Source organism: Pan troglodytes, chromosome 7 (assembly GCF_028858775.2).
Source record: "Pan troglodytes isolate AG18354 chromosome 7, NHGRI_mPanTro3-v2.0_pri, whole genome shotgun sequence".
In the NCBI taxonomy this organism is placed as follows: domain Eukaryota; kingdom Metazoa; phylum Chordata; class Mammalia; order Primates; family Hominidae; genus Pan; species Pan troglodytes.
Window position 1 is genome coordinate 145,822,423 of NC_072405.2, and position 14,694 is coordinate 145,837,116.

Here is a 14,694-nt window from a genome sequence, read left to right on the forward strand (position 1 = left end):
GCTGCATAGTATTCCATGGTGTATATGTGCCACATTTTCTTAATCCGGTCTATCATTGATGGACATTTGGGTTGGTTCCAAGTCTTTGCTATTGTGAATAGTGCTGCAGTAAACATACATGTGCATGTGTCTTTATCCTAGAATGATTTATAATCCTCTGGGTGTATGCCCAGTAATGGGATTGCTGGGTCAAATGGTATTTCTAGTTCTAGATCCTTGAGGAAACGCCACACTGTCTTCCATGTAATTGAACTAATTTAAACTCCCACCAACAATGTAAAAGCATTCCTATTTTTCCACATCCTCTCCAGCGTCTGTTGTTTCCTGACTTTTTAATGATCGCCATTCTAACTGGTGTGAGATGGTATCTCATTGTGGTTTTGATTGCATTTCTCTAATGGCCAGTATGATGAGCATTTTTTCATATAACTGTTGGCTGCATAAATGTCTTCTTTTGAGAAGTGTCTGTTCATATCCTTTGCCCATTTTTTGATGGGGTTGTTTGCTTTTTTCTTGTAAATTTGTTTAAGTTCTTTGTAGATTCTGGTTATTACCCCTTTAGTTCTCATCCTGAGGCAGGACTTCTTGTAACAAACTTACTATTTCCTTTTTGATCCTTTAGACCTGAACTTTCCCTTTTTTGTAAAATAGATTACATTTAAATTTACCCATGTCTTAGCTGATGATTGTTGAATGGAGTTCAGGGTGCTAAGGAAGCAGGAGAAATCAAGGACGACTCCTAGAGTTTCTTAGTTGAATATTTTGATAATAATTTAAGATGAAAGAGCAAATTTTCAGGAATAAGATTATGTGTTCAATTCTGAAAATGTTGAATTTCACAACTTGTATAATTTTCTACTGGAAATGTACAAAAAGCCTGTGTCCCTGTGGTTCTTAACTACATGAAGGCTATGCTGTTGTATATATATATATCCTTCCTCTTTGCTAGAGTGAAGTCCTTGGGTGCTGGGCTATGGCTTAATTCCTCTTTGTTTCTCTGTTACTTGGTTCATTATAGATAATCAATACCTGCTAGTTGAATTGAGTTGTAAATAACAACACCCATATATCAGTTTTATGGTATTTTAATTTTATTATAAATGTCTCACTTGCAAAGTATGCCCAGAGAAAGGTTAGTGGCTGATTATAGAAAATTTTAGCTTGAGGAAAAAATGCTGTAGTTTTTTTCTTCCTTTTTTACAAGAATTTATTATCACATTTTTATTTTAGCAAATTTGTATTTTGTTTTGTAAATTCAACTATTTTCCTAACCCTTTTTTCTATTAAGAATTACTTGCTTTTTGTTCTAAATATTTTTGCATTTCTAATATGAAGTGAATTTTGCTATCTTCTGTCTTTTGTGTAGGATTATAATGATGAGATCAGGCAAGCACAGCTCCAGGAGTTAACATATTTGAATGGTGGTTCAGAAAATGCAGATGTTCCAGTGGTTCGAGGGAAACCCACCTTGCGTACAAGAGGTGTACCAGCCCCAGCAATAACCAGGTAGGTGTAATTTTTTTTTTAGGTTAACATACCGTGGCAGCAGTTTTAATATTTCCTTTATTAGTAGCCAAAACCAGTTCTATCTGAACAAAACTTGTATTCATGTGGGCATGGTGGCACATGCCTGTAGTCCCAGCTACTCGGGAATCTGAGGCCAGGAGTTCGAGGCCATGGTATGCTACGATAGTGCCTGTGAATAGCTGCTGCACTCCAATGTGGGCAACGTAGTGAGACCCTATCACTTTAAAAATCATAATCATAACTTTTTTAAGCCTATGGTCAAACAATGTGATGTCATATTAAGGGGATTTACTTTGGAGTGAGATATTCCTGGGCTTAAATATAACCTGTGACACTTATTAGCTGATGATTCTAGGTGAATATTATTATTCACTGTAATATTACTTTTTAAATTTTTTTAAATGAGACTTGTTTTTTATGTAAGTAATCGCATTGATATGAAGATTGGGCTAGCAGTCACTTGTGTTTTGCCATTGAGTAAACCATCAGGCTAGTTCATTGCAACATCACCAATCCTAAGCACAGTGTCAGACACCAAGTCAGTGCCCACATGCTTGTTGTCATTTTATTCACTGTAAAAGCTCTGTGGCATCTGTAAATTCCTGAGCTGGTCTAGGCACACACATTTTTTATTTCTCTCCTTGGATTGGCGATTAATGTTAATGGGAAAATGTTTTGAAGAAATCATAAATCTGATATGACTATCTCAAATTTATTTGAGAATTATTTTTAATTTTTCAATCTTTGAAGTCAGTGGAAAGAATAATGCAAATTTTTCAATTAAACTAATGACTATGGATAAATTTTTATTTTAGATAGAATTTTGCATGAAGTAATTTAAAATAGCATTCTTGTATATCTCTAAGTTTATTTGGGAGAATAAAAAGTCACTTCCTCAATTATGCATTGCTGATTAGAGCAATGTCAGAGCAGTTATGCAAGAAACATAGATATGGGTCATCTTGGAGCCAAGATGGCCGAATAGGAACAGCTCAGGTCTACAGCTCCCAGCGTGAGCGACGCAGAAGACGGTGATTTCTGCATTTCCATCTGAGGTACCGGGTTCATCTCACTAGGGAGTGCCAGACAGTGGGCACAGGCCAGTGGGTGCGCGCACCGTGCGCGAGCCAAAGCAGGGCGAGGCATTGCCTCACTTGGGAAGCGCAAGGGGTCAGGGAGTTCCCTTTCCGAGTCAAAGAAAGGGGTGACGGACACACCTGGAAAATCGGGTCACTCCCACCCGAATATTGCGCTTTTCAGACCGGCTTAAGAAACGGCGCACCACGAGACTATATCCCACACCTGGCTCGGAGGGTCCCACGCCCACGGAATCTCGCTGATTGCTAGCACAGCAGTCTGAGATCAAACTGCAAGGCGGCAGCGAGGCTGGGGGAGGGGCGCCCACCATTGCCCAGGCTTGCTTAGGTAAACAAAGCAGCCGGGAAGCTCCAACTGGGTGGAGCCCACCACAGCTCCAGGAGGCCTGCCTGCCTCTGTAGGCTCCACCTCTGGGGGCAGGGCACAGACAAAAAGACAGCAGTAACCTCTGCAGACTTAAATGTCCCTGTCTGACAGCTTTGAAGAGAGCAGTGGTTCTCCCAGCACGCAGCTGGAGATCTGAGAACGGGCAGACTGCCTCCTTAAGTGGGTCCCTGACCCCTGACCCCCGAGCAGCCTAACTGGGAGGCACCCCCCAGCAGGGGCACACTGACACCTCACACGGCAGGGTATTCCAACAGACCTGCAGCTGAGGGTCCTGTCTGTTAGAAGGAAAACTAACAAACAGAAAGGACATCCACACTGAAAACCCATCTGTACATCACCATCATCAAAGACCAAAAGTAGATAAAACCACAAAGATGGGGAAAAAACAGAACAGAAAAACAGGAAACTCTAAAATGCAGAGCATCTCTCCTCCTCCAAAGGAACGCAGTTCCTCACCAGCAACGGAACAAAGCTGGATGGAGAATGATTTTGACGAGCTGAGAGAAGAAGGCTTCAGACGATCAAATTACTCTGAGCTACGGGAGGACATTCAAACCAAAGGCAAAGAAGTTGAAAACTTTGAAAAAAATTTAGAAGAATGTATAACTAGAATAACCAATACAGAGAAGTGCTTAAAGGAGCTGATGGAGCTGAAAACCAAGGCTCGAGAACTACGTGAAGAATGCAGAAGCCTCAGGAGCCAATGCGATCAACTGGAAGAAAGGGTATCAGCAATGGAAGATGAAATGAACGAAATGAAGCGAGAAGGGAAGTCTAGAGAAAAAAGAATAAAAAGAAATGAGCAAAGCCTCCAAGAAATATGGGACTATGTGAAAAGACCAAATCTACGTCTGATTGGTGTACCCGAAAGTGATGCGGAGAATGAAACCAAGTTGGAAAACACTCTGCAGGATATTATCCAGGAGAACTTCCCCAATCTAGCAAGGCAGGCCAACATTCAGATTCAGGAAATACAGAGAACGCCACAAAGATACTCCTCGAGAAGAGCAACTCCAAGACACATAATTGTCAGATTCACCAAAGTTGAAATGAAGGAAAAAATGTTAAGGGCAGCCAGACAGAAAGGTCGGGTTACCCTCAAAGGGAAGCACATCAGACTAACAGCAGATCTCTCGGCAGAAACCCTACAAGCCAGAAGAGAGTGGGGGCCAATATTCAACATTCTTAAAGAAAAGAATTTTCAACCCAGAATTTCATATCCAGCCAAACTAAGCTTCATAAGTGAAGGAGAAATAAAATACTTTACAGACAAGCAAATGCTGACCGATTTTGTCACCACCAGGCCTGCCCTAAAAGAGCTCCTGAAGGAAGCGCTAAACATGGAAAGGAACAACCGGTACCAGCCGCTGCAAAATCATGCCAAAATGTAAAGACCATCAAGACTAGGAAGAAACTGCATCAACTAATGAGCAAAATCACCAGCTAACATCATAATGACAGGATCAAATTCACACATAACAATATTAACTTTAAATGTAAATGGACTAAATTCTCCAATTAAAAGACACAGACTGGCAAGTTGGATAAAGAGTCAAGACCCATCAGTGTGTTGTATTCAGGAAACCCATCTCACGTGCAGAGACACACATAGGCTGAAAATAAAAGGATGGAGGAAGATCTACCAAGCAAATGGAAAACAAAAAAAGGCAGGGGTTGCAATCCTAGTCTCTGATAAAACAGACTTTAAACCAACAAAGATCAAAAGAGACAAAGAAGGCCATTACATAATGGTAAAGGGATCAATTCAACAAGAGGAGCTAACTATCCTAAATATTTATGCACCCAATACAGGAGCACCCAGATTCATAAAGCAAGTCCTGAGTGACCTACAAAGAGACTTAGACTCCCACACATTAATAATGGGAGACTTTAACACCCCACTGTCAACATTAGACAGATCAACGAGACAGAAAGTCAACAAGGATACCCAGGAATTGAACTCAGCTCTGCACCAAGCGGACCTAATAGACATCTACAGAACTCTCCACCCCAAATCAACAGAATATACATTTTTTTCAGCACCACACCACACCTATTCCAAAATTGACCACATTGTTGGAAGTAAAGCTCTCCTCAGCAAATGTAAAAGAACAGAAATTATAACAAACTATCTCTCAGACCACAGTGCAATCAAACTAGAACTCAGGATTAAGAATCTCACTCAAAGCCGCTCAACTACATGGAAACTGAACAACCTGCTCCTGAATGACTACTGGGTACATAACGAAATGAAGGCAGAAATAAAGATGTTCTTTGAAACCAACGAGAACAAAGACACAACATACCAGAATCTCTGGGACGCATTCAAAGCAGTGTGTAGAGGGAAATTTATAGCACTAAATGCCCACAAGAGAAAGCAGGAAAGATCCAAAATTGACATCCTAACATCACAATTAAAAGAACTAGAAAAGCAAGAGCAAACACATTCAAAAGCTAGCAGAAGGCAAGAAATAACTAAAATCAGAGCAGAACTGAAGGAAATAGAGACACAAAAAACCCTTCAAAAAATCAATGAATCCAGGAGCTGGTTTTTTGAAAGGATCAACAAAATTGATAGACCGCTAGCAAGACTAATAAAGAAAAAAGAGAGAAGAATCAAATAGACGCAATAAAAAATGATAAAGGGGATATCACCACCGATCCCACAGAAATACAAACTACCATCAGAGAATACTACAAACACCTCTACGCAAATAAACTAGAAAATCTAGAAGAAATGGATACATTCCTCGACACATACACTCTCCCAAGACTAAACCAGGAAGAAGTTGAATCTCTGAATAGACCAATAACAGGAGCTGAAATTGTGGCAATAATCAATAGTTTACCAACCAAAAAGAGTCCAGGACCAGATGGATTCACAGCCGAATTCTACCAGAGGTACAAGGAGGAACTGGTACCATTCCTTCTGAAACTATTCCAATCAATAGAAAAAGAGGGAATCCTCCCTAACTCATTTGATGAGGCCAGCATCATTCTGATACCAAAGCCTGGCAGAGACACAACCAAAAAAGAGAATTTTAGACCAATATCCTTGATGAACATTGATGCAAAAATCCTCAATAAAATACTGGCAAACCGAATCCAGCAGCACATCAAAAAGCTTATCCACCATGATCAAGTGGGCTTCATCCCTGGGATGCAAGGCTGGTTCAATATACGCAAATCAATAAATGTAATCCAGCATATAAACAGAGCCAAAGACAAAAACCACATGATTATCTCAATAGATGCAGAAAAAGCCTTTGACAAAATTCAACAACCCTTCATGCTAAAAACTCTCAATAAATTAGGTATTGATGGGACGTATTTCAAAATAATAAGAGCTATCTATGACAAACCCACAGCCAATAGCATACTGAATGGGCAAAAACTGGAAGCATTCCCTTTGAAAACTGGCACAAGACAGGGATGCCCTCTCTCACTGCTCCTATTCAACATAGTGTTGGAAGTTCTGGCCAGGGCAATCAGGCAGGAGAAGGAAATAAAGGGTATTCAATTAGGAAAAGAGGAAGTCAAATTGTCCCTGTTTGCAGACGACATGATTGTTTATCTAGAAAACCCCATTGTCTCAGCCCAAAATCTCCTTAAGCTGATAGGCAACTTCAGCAAAGTCTCAGGATACAAAATCAATGTACAAAAATCACAAGCATTCTTATACACCAACAACAGACAAACAGAGAGCCAAATCATGAGTGAACTCCCATTCACAATTGCTTCAAAGAGAATAAAATACCTAGGAATCCAACTTACAAGGGATGTGAAGCACCTCTTCAAGGAGAACTACAAACCACTGCTCAAGGAAATCAAAGAGGATACAAACAAATGGAAGAACATTCCATGCTCATGGGTAGGAAGAATCAATATCGTGAAAATGGCCATACTGCCCAAGGTAATTTACAGATTCAATGCCATCCCCATCAAGCTACCAATGACTTTCTTCACAGAATTGGAAAAAACTACTTTAAAGTTCATATGGAACCAAAAGAGAGCCCGCATCGCCAAGTCAATCCTAAGCCAAAAGAACAAAGCTGGAGGCATCACACTACCTGACTTCAAACTATACTACAAGGCTACAGTAACCAAAACAGCATGGTACTGGTACCAAAACAGAAATATAGATCAATGGAACAGAACAGAGCCCTCAGAAATAACGCCGTTTACCTACAACTATCTGATCTTTGACAAACCTGAGAAAAACAAGCAATGGGGAAAGGATTCCCTATTTAATAAATGGTGCTGGGAAAACTGGCTAGCCGTATGTAGAAAGCTGAAACTGGATCCCTTCCTTACACCTTATACAAAAATCAATTCAAGATGGATTAAAGATTTAAACGTTAGACCTAAAACCATAAAAACCCTAGAAGAAAACCTAGGCATTACCATTCAGGACATAGGCATGGGCAAGGACTTCATGTCCAAAACACCAAAAGCAATGGCAACAAAAGCCAAAATTGACAAATGGGATCTAATTAAACTAAAGAGCTTCTGCACAGCAAAAGAAACTACCATCAGAGTGAACAGGCAACCTACAACATGGGAGAAAATTTTCGCAACCTACTCATCTGACAAAGGGCTAATATCCAGAATCTACAGTGAACTCAAACAAATTTACAAGAAAAAAACAACCCCATCAAAAAGTGGGCGAAGGACATGAACAGACACTTCTCAAAAGAAGACATTTATGCAGCCAAAAAACACATGAAAAAATGCTCATCATCACTGGCCATCAGAGAAATGCAAATCAAAACCACTATGAGATATCATCTCACACCAGTTAGAATGGCAATCATTAAAAAGTCAGGAAACAACAGGTGCTGGAGAGGATGTGGAGAAATAGGAACACTTTTACACTGTTGGTGGGACTGTAAACTAGTTCAACCATTGTGGAAGTCAGTGTGTCGATTCCTCAGGGATCTAGAACTAGAAATACCATTTGACCCAGCCATCCCATTACTGGGTATATACCCAAATGACTATAAATCATGCTGCTCTAAAGACACATGCACACGTATGTTTATTGCGGCATTATTCACAATAGCAAAGACTTGGAACCAACCCAAATGTCCAACAATGATAGACTGGATTAAGAAAATGTGGCACATATACACCATGGAATACTATGCAGCCATAAAAAATGATGAGTTCGTATCCTTTGTAGGGACATGGATGAAATTGGAAACCATCATTCTCAGTAAACTATCGCAAGAACAAAAAACCAAACACCGCATATTCTCACTCATAGGTGGGAATTGAACAATGAGATCACGTGGACACAGGAAGGGGAATATCACACTCTGGGGACTGTGGTGGGGAGGGGGGAGGGGGGAGGGATAGCATTGGGAGATATACCTAATGCTAGATGACGAGTTAGTGGGTGCAGCGCACCAGCATGGCACATGTATACATATGTAACTAACCTGCACAATGTGCACATGTACCCTAAAACTTAAAGTATAATTAAAAAAAAAAGAAAGAAAGAAAGACTCATCCTAAAGAAGAAAGAAAGAAAGACTCATCCTAAAAGTCATATGGAATCTTAAAGGACCCTAAATAGCCAAAACAATCTTGAAAAAGAGCAAAATTGGAGGACTCACATTTCCTGATTTCAAAACTTATTACAAAGCTACAGTAATCAAAGCAGTATAAAGAGACCAGAAATAGGGGACCAGGTGCAGTGGCTCATGCCTGTAATCCCAGCACTTTGAGAAGCCAAGGCAGACGGATCAGTTGAGGTCAGGAGTTTGAGACCAGCCTGGCCAACATGGTGAAACCCCATGTCCACTAGAAATACAAAAAGTAGCCAGGCGTGGTAGCAGGAGCCTGTAATTCCAGCTACTGGGGAGGCTGAGGCAGGAGAATCACTTGAACCTGGGAGGCAGAGGTTGCAGTGAGCTGAGATCAAGCCACTGCACTCTAGCCTGGGCAACTGAGCAAGACCCTGTCTCAAAAATAAATAAATAAATGAAAATAAAGAGACCAGAAATAAACTCTTGCGTATATGGTCAAATGGTTTTTGATAAGCGTCCTAAGACCATGTGGCATGGACAGTCTTTTCAACAATTAGCATTAGGAAAATTGAATATTGACATGCAAAAGAATGAAGTTGGTCATTTACCATCTACCATATACAAAAATTAAAATGGATTAAAGACCTAAACATAGTAGTTAAAAACTGTAAAACTGCTCAAAATTTAACCAAGGAGGCAAAAAAAAAAAAAAAAAAAAACAAACAACAAAAAAAAACCTCATACACCGAAAACTACAAAACATTGCAGAAGACATTTTTAAGACTTAAATAGAAAGACATCCTGTATTCATGGATTGGATATAGGAGAGGAACAGAGAACATAGGAGGAAATCTTTGGACATTGCATTTGGTATTGATTCCTTGGATATGAAACAAAAGCACAGGCAACAGAAGAAAATAATACATTGGACTTGACATAAATTTAAAACTTTTGTGCATCAAATGATACTATCAAGAGAGCAAAAAGGCCGGGCACTGTGGCTCACACCTGTAACTTTGGGACAGGTTACACAACTTTGGGAGGCTGAGGCAGGTGGATCACCTGAGCTCAGGAGTTCAAGACCAGCCTGGCCAACATAGCGAGACCCCCATCTCTACTAAAGATATAAAAATTAGGCATGGTGGCACAAGCCTGTAATCCCACCTACTCAGGAGGCAGGAGAATCACTTGAAGCTGGGAAGCAGAGGTTGCAGTGAGCTGAGATCACACCACTGCACTCCAACCTGAGCGACAGAGCAAGACTTCATCTCAAAAAGAAAAAAAAGAGAGCAAAAAGACAACCCACAGATATTGGATATAATGTATCTGATAAGGGATTAATATCCAAAATATATAAAGAACCCCTACAACTCAACAACAACAAACCATTTCAAAAATGGGAAAAAGACTTACATAGACGTTTCTCCAGAGAAGATATACAAATGGCCAATAGACACATGAAAAGATATTCAACATTACTAGTCATTAGGGAAACGCAAACCAAAACCACAATAAAACACTACTTTATACCCATTAGGATGACGATTATAAAAAGAAAGTGGAACATAACAAGTGTTGGCAAGGATGTGGAGAAATTGGAACTCTCATACATTGCTGCTGGGAATGTAAATGATGTAGCTGCTGTGGAAAAGAGTATGGCAGTTCTCCAAAAAGTTCAACATAGAATTGCCATATGATCCAGCAATTTCTCTTCTAGGTATATACCTGAAAGTATTGAAAGGAAGGATTTGGACAGATACTTGTATGCTGATGTTCATAGTGGCATTTTCACAATGGCCAAAAAGTGGAAATAATACAAATGAATATGGACAGATGACTGGACAAACAAAATATGATATATACATGCAACGAAATATTATTCACCTTAAAAAGAAATGAAATTCTGATGTATGCTACAACATGGATGAACTTTGAAAATGTTATGCTGAGTTAAGCCAAACACAAAAGGATTGTATGATATATATGATTCCACTCACATAAATGGAATACCAGAGTAGCTAAATCATAGAGACAAAAAGTAGAATAGAGAATACTGAGTGGGGCTGCAGCGGCGTGGGGAGTTGGTGGGATGTGGAAATAGGAAGTTATTGTTTAATGGATACAGAATTTCAGTTGGGGATGATGAAAAGTTCTAGAGATGGATAATGTTGATGTTTGTAAAACATTGTGAATATACTTAGTGCCCCTGAATTATACACTTAAAAATGGCTAAAAAAAAAAAAAAAAAAAAAAAAAGATATGGGTATGATACCTATGGATTTTCTCTATTAATAAAAAGAGCTAATAGTAATAGGGTTGCTATTGATGATTTTATGAGATAATTTATGTAGGTACTCAGTAAATGGTAAATCTCTTTCATTTCTATTTTTCCTACCATTAAATTTACTTGAAATCTTAGGAACTTACTTACCTGCTTCATTATTTTAACAAACACTTATATTGCAGCTACTATTGGTTGAGTACTTTTCTAAGGACTTTACAGATATTAACTAAGTTATGCCTCATCATAGTCCGATGAGGTGGGCACTGTTTTGTTAACATTACCATTTTTCAAATGAGGACAGTGAGACCAGGGAGGTAGATTCTTTGCCGAAAGTCATGCAGCTAGTGGTTGGTAGAGCCAGGTGGAATCCAGGCAGTCTGCTTTCATAATCCAAACCTCTCCCCTCTGCTTGGTCCTTCCCTTGTGTTTTGATCCAGAATAAGTAATAAGTTTTTTTTTTTTTTCCCATTCCCTTACTGTAGTTCTCCCAGATAATTTTCATTCTAGCACTTTTATTGTGTTTTCATTATGGCGCATGATCACACTTTTAATACAAGATGAAAAGACTTAAATAGTCATGCACCACAAAATGACATTTTTGGTCAAGGACAGACAGAACATGTAACAGTGGTCTCATAAGATTATGAAAGAACTGAAAAGTCCCCATTGCCTAGTGACGATGATGATCTTGATGATCTTGACCCTATGTAGTCCTAGGCTATAGGCTAATGTGCGTTTGTATCTTAATTGCATACGAAAACAGCTTAAAAAATAATTTAAAAAGTTAACAGAAGAGTACTGATAGAATAAAGATATAAAGAAAATATTTTCGTACAGATTCACAGTGTTTGTGTTTTAAGCCAAGTGTTGCTAGAAAAGAGTCAAAAAGTTTTAAAAAAAAGTTAAAAGTTGACAAATTTTAAAAAATTACAGTAAGCTAAGGGTAATTTTTGAAGAAAGGAAAATATTTTTAAAATAAATTTAGTGTAGTCCAAGTTTATAATGTTTATAAAGTCTACAGTAGTGTCCTAGGCCTTCACATTCACTTGTCACTCACTCACTCACTCACCCAGAACAACTTCCAGTCTTCCAAGTTCCACTCACGGTAAGTGCCCTATCTAGGTGTACCATTCTCCATCTTTTATATTGTCATGTCTCCATCTTTTATTGTGTCTCCACTGTACCTTTTCTGTGTTTAGATATGTGTAGATACACAAACACCTATCATTGTGTTATAGTCACATACAGTATTCAGTACAATAACATGCTGAACAAGTCTGTAGCCAAGGAACAGTAGGCTGTATCATATAGCCTAGGCGTGTAGTAGGCTACGCCACCTAGGTTTATGTAAGTACACTCTGTGATGTTTGTACAATGACAAAAACACCTAAGGAGCTGTTCCTTAGAAGGTATCCTCATAGCTAAGCGACTGTATTTATTTACTCCTTTTTTTCGTGAAATCACATGCGGTAACTAATGATAGGTGGTAACTAATGCCCAACTAATATAGTCCACAGAATAAAACTAAGGTAAATATAAATTGATGAGCAAATTAGGGTAGAAAATTACAAAAACCCAAGGGTAAGGTCAGTACACAAAAACGTACGTATTACAACATTCCGTAGTGTTGGCAGAATTGGTCTTGAAATTATACTTTGAGTTGCCTTGTGGCTAAAGATGAGGGAAATATGGCTACAGAATTCAGTGTCTAAATGTCCAAAACCAGTCACAATACATACAAAAGAAAAACATACTTGTTGGAGCCTACGAATTTCTACTTAAGACTTGTGAGAAAAATCTCCAATGAATAGCCATAAATTGGCCTTCATATGATGTGATAATATCTTCAATGGCATTCTTGTTTGCCATATTCAGTTCCTTAGTAAGTCATTTTTCTTTTGCCTTTAAAATCAACCTCAAGTCATTTTTTCTTTAATCATCTCTGCCATCCTTCCCAGTCTAATCCACACTACTCTTCCATTTTCAGTCACAATGATTTTTTTCAAATTAAATGTGATCTTATATTTTCCATACTTAAAATCCTTCAGTGGCTCCTTTCCAGTTAGAAGGGAATCCACACTTCCTCATATGCACTTACATGATCCAGCACTTGGCACTCTCCTCCCCTATCTGACTCTATCTTCTTCCACTTTTCCATTGTCTTAACTCCAGCATTACTGGTCTCCTTTCCGTTGCTCCTTAAATAGCCGAAGCTCATTTCTTTCCCAGATCCTTCACATTTATTCTCCTTCTCGTTGAAGGCTTTGTCTCCAGGTATCTGGCCGCCTCCCTTTCAGCATCGCATCCTCAGCATACACGGTCAGAGAAGCCCTTGCCGAGCACGCAGTGTGAAGGGTCCTTCCTCTCAGCCAGAAGCTGGCTCAGAACCCCCTGTCCTGGTGGAGTAGTATCATTGGTCAAGCCAATTTACCTTATTTATTCACTTTGTCATTGGTTATTCCTTATGGGTAATGCAAATCCATAAAGACCCATGTGTCCCTAGTACCTTGCATATAGTAATTGCTCAGTAAACAATAATGTGAATAAAGTGCTGTAGCACATTCTTTAGCCTCTTTCTGATCAAGTGTTGACCACTGGAAATATTCTTTTGCTAATGCTGATCTTATTTGCCACAGGACTGGGTATGTGAAGGTACTGGTTTTGTCTGACTCAACAGTTGTGAGCCGTCCAGGATGCTGCCTTCTGTTCCTCTCCTAACACTCGGTGGCTTCTGTGCTGCTTTTCCATTGACCTTTGCTCTGGCTCTTCTGGCCCTTTCTTCCACGTAGGAGCAGTCCTACCTTCCCACATTTGATACCAGAAGCAGCAAGAAGAAACATGAACAAAAGAGATTATGCCCTCTTTTTAAGTATTAAGTGCGTGTTCACAGATATTGGTGCTTAATGTAGTGGTTTTGTTTTAAGTGAGAACATTAGGCTAACCCAGTCACCCAGGGTCATTTATCAGTTTTCATCGAATCGGAAATTTTCAGCTACTGTTTCTTCCGATATTTTACTTGCCCCTTTCCCTGTTTCCACACTATGGGAACTGTCAGCTTAAGATAATCCTTTATAGTTTCTTTTGAGCATTAGATCATATGTTACTGATTTTCATGATGTCACATCTTTGTGACGCTGGTATTTTACCAGATGCTGTGATAAACAATAAACATTATCTGAAAATAAGTGTGGATCAGGAAATGAGAGTGACAGTGTCCCATCTGATCCCATGGTTTGAGAAGTTACGTAGCACCCAATATGCATAATTGCTGTTATTTAATAATGAAATAAAATATTTCCTTTCAATTATGATACATCTTATAAAATAATGTGTATTATTTTTCAAACAGCTGCAATGTTGTTGAGAAATAAATATGTAAGTTGTTTGGTACTCACAATTTAATTACCAAATTTGTTCCTTGTTGGTTTGGCCTGGGGTAAATATCATGAAAAAATTACTGAAACACTAAGGACATTGTGAACTGTGAAATTTGGGGAAGCGTCTTTATGATATTGTCCTACAGGCTGAGTCTCTGCTCATTTTTCATTTTTTTTTTGTCTGTTTTCCAGACTGGTCTATGTCTTGACCTAGCCTCAAAGTTCACTGCCTCCTTAGTTTGTATTTTGAAGCCAATCCGATGATATTTTCATTTCAGATGCTTTATATTTTCAGATATAAAATTTTCATTTGATTTTTAATAGTTTTTTATTTGTCTGCTGAAATTTTATATCTTTTTGTTCATTACCAGGATATTTTCTTTTGTAATCACACCCAGGTTTGGCTGCTGGCTGCTCACTGCTCAAAAGCCAGACACAAGAGGCAAACACAGGAGGTGAGGGCTGACGGGAAGAAAAGGAGGTTTCATTA

The 14,694-nt window shown here is 38.9% G+C and overlaps 1 protein-coding gene across 12 annotated transcripts in view; it reads left to right on the forward strand.

The window, feature by feature from the left end:
• Window positions 1-14,694, forward strand: part of KHDRBS3 (KH RNA binding domain containing, signal transduction associated 3) — a 204,065-nt gene that overhangs the window by 98,113 nt on the left and 91,258 nt on the right. For all 12 annotated transcript variants that reach the window (XR_008536852.2, XR_008536856.2, XR_008536857.2 and 9 more), the window contains exon 5: window positions 1,367-1,506. Coding sequence is in view for 6 of the 12 variants with exons in the window: in XM_024345282.3 (XP_024201050.1) it covers window positions 1,367-1,506 (140 nt within the window). In the remaining 6 variants the exon portion in view is untranslated. The remainder of the gene's footprint in view (window positions 1-1,366; window positions 1,507-14,694) is intronic.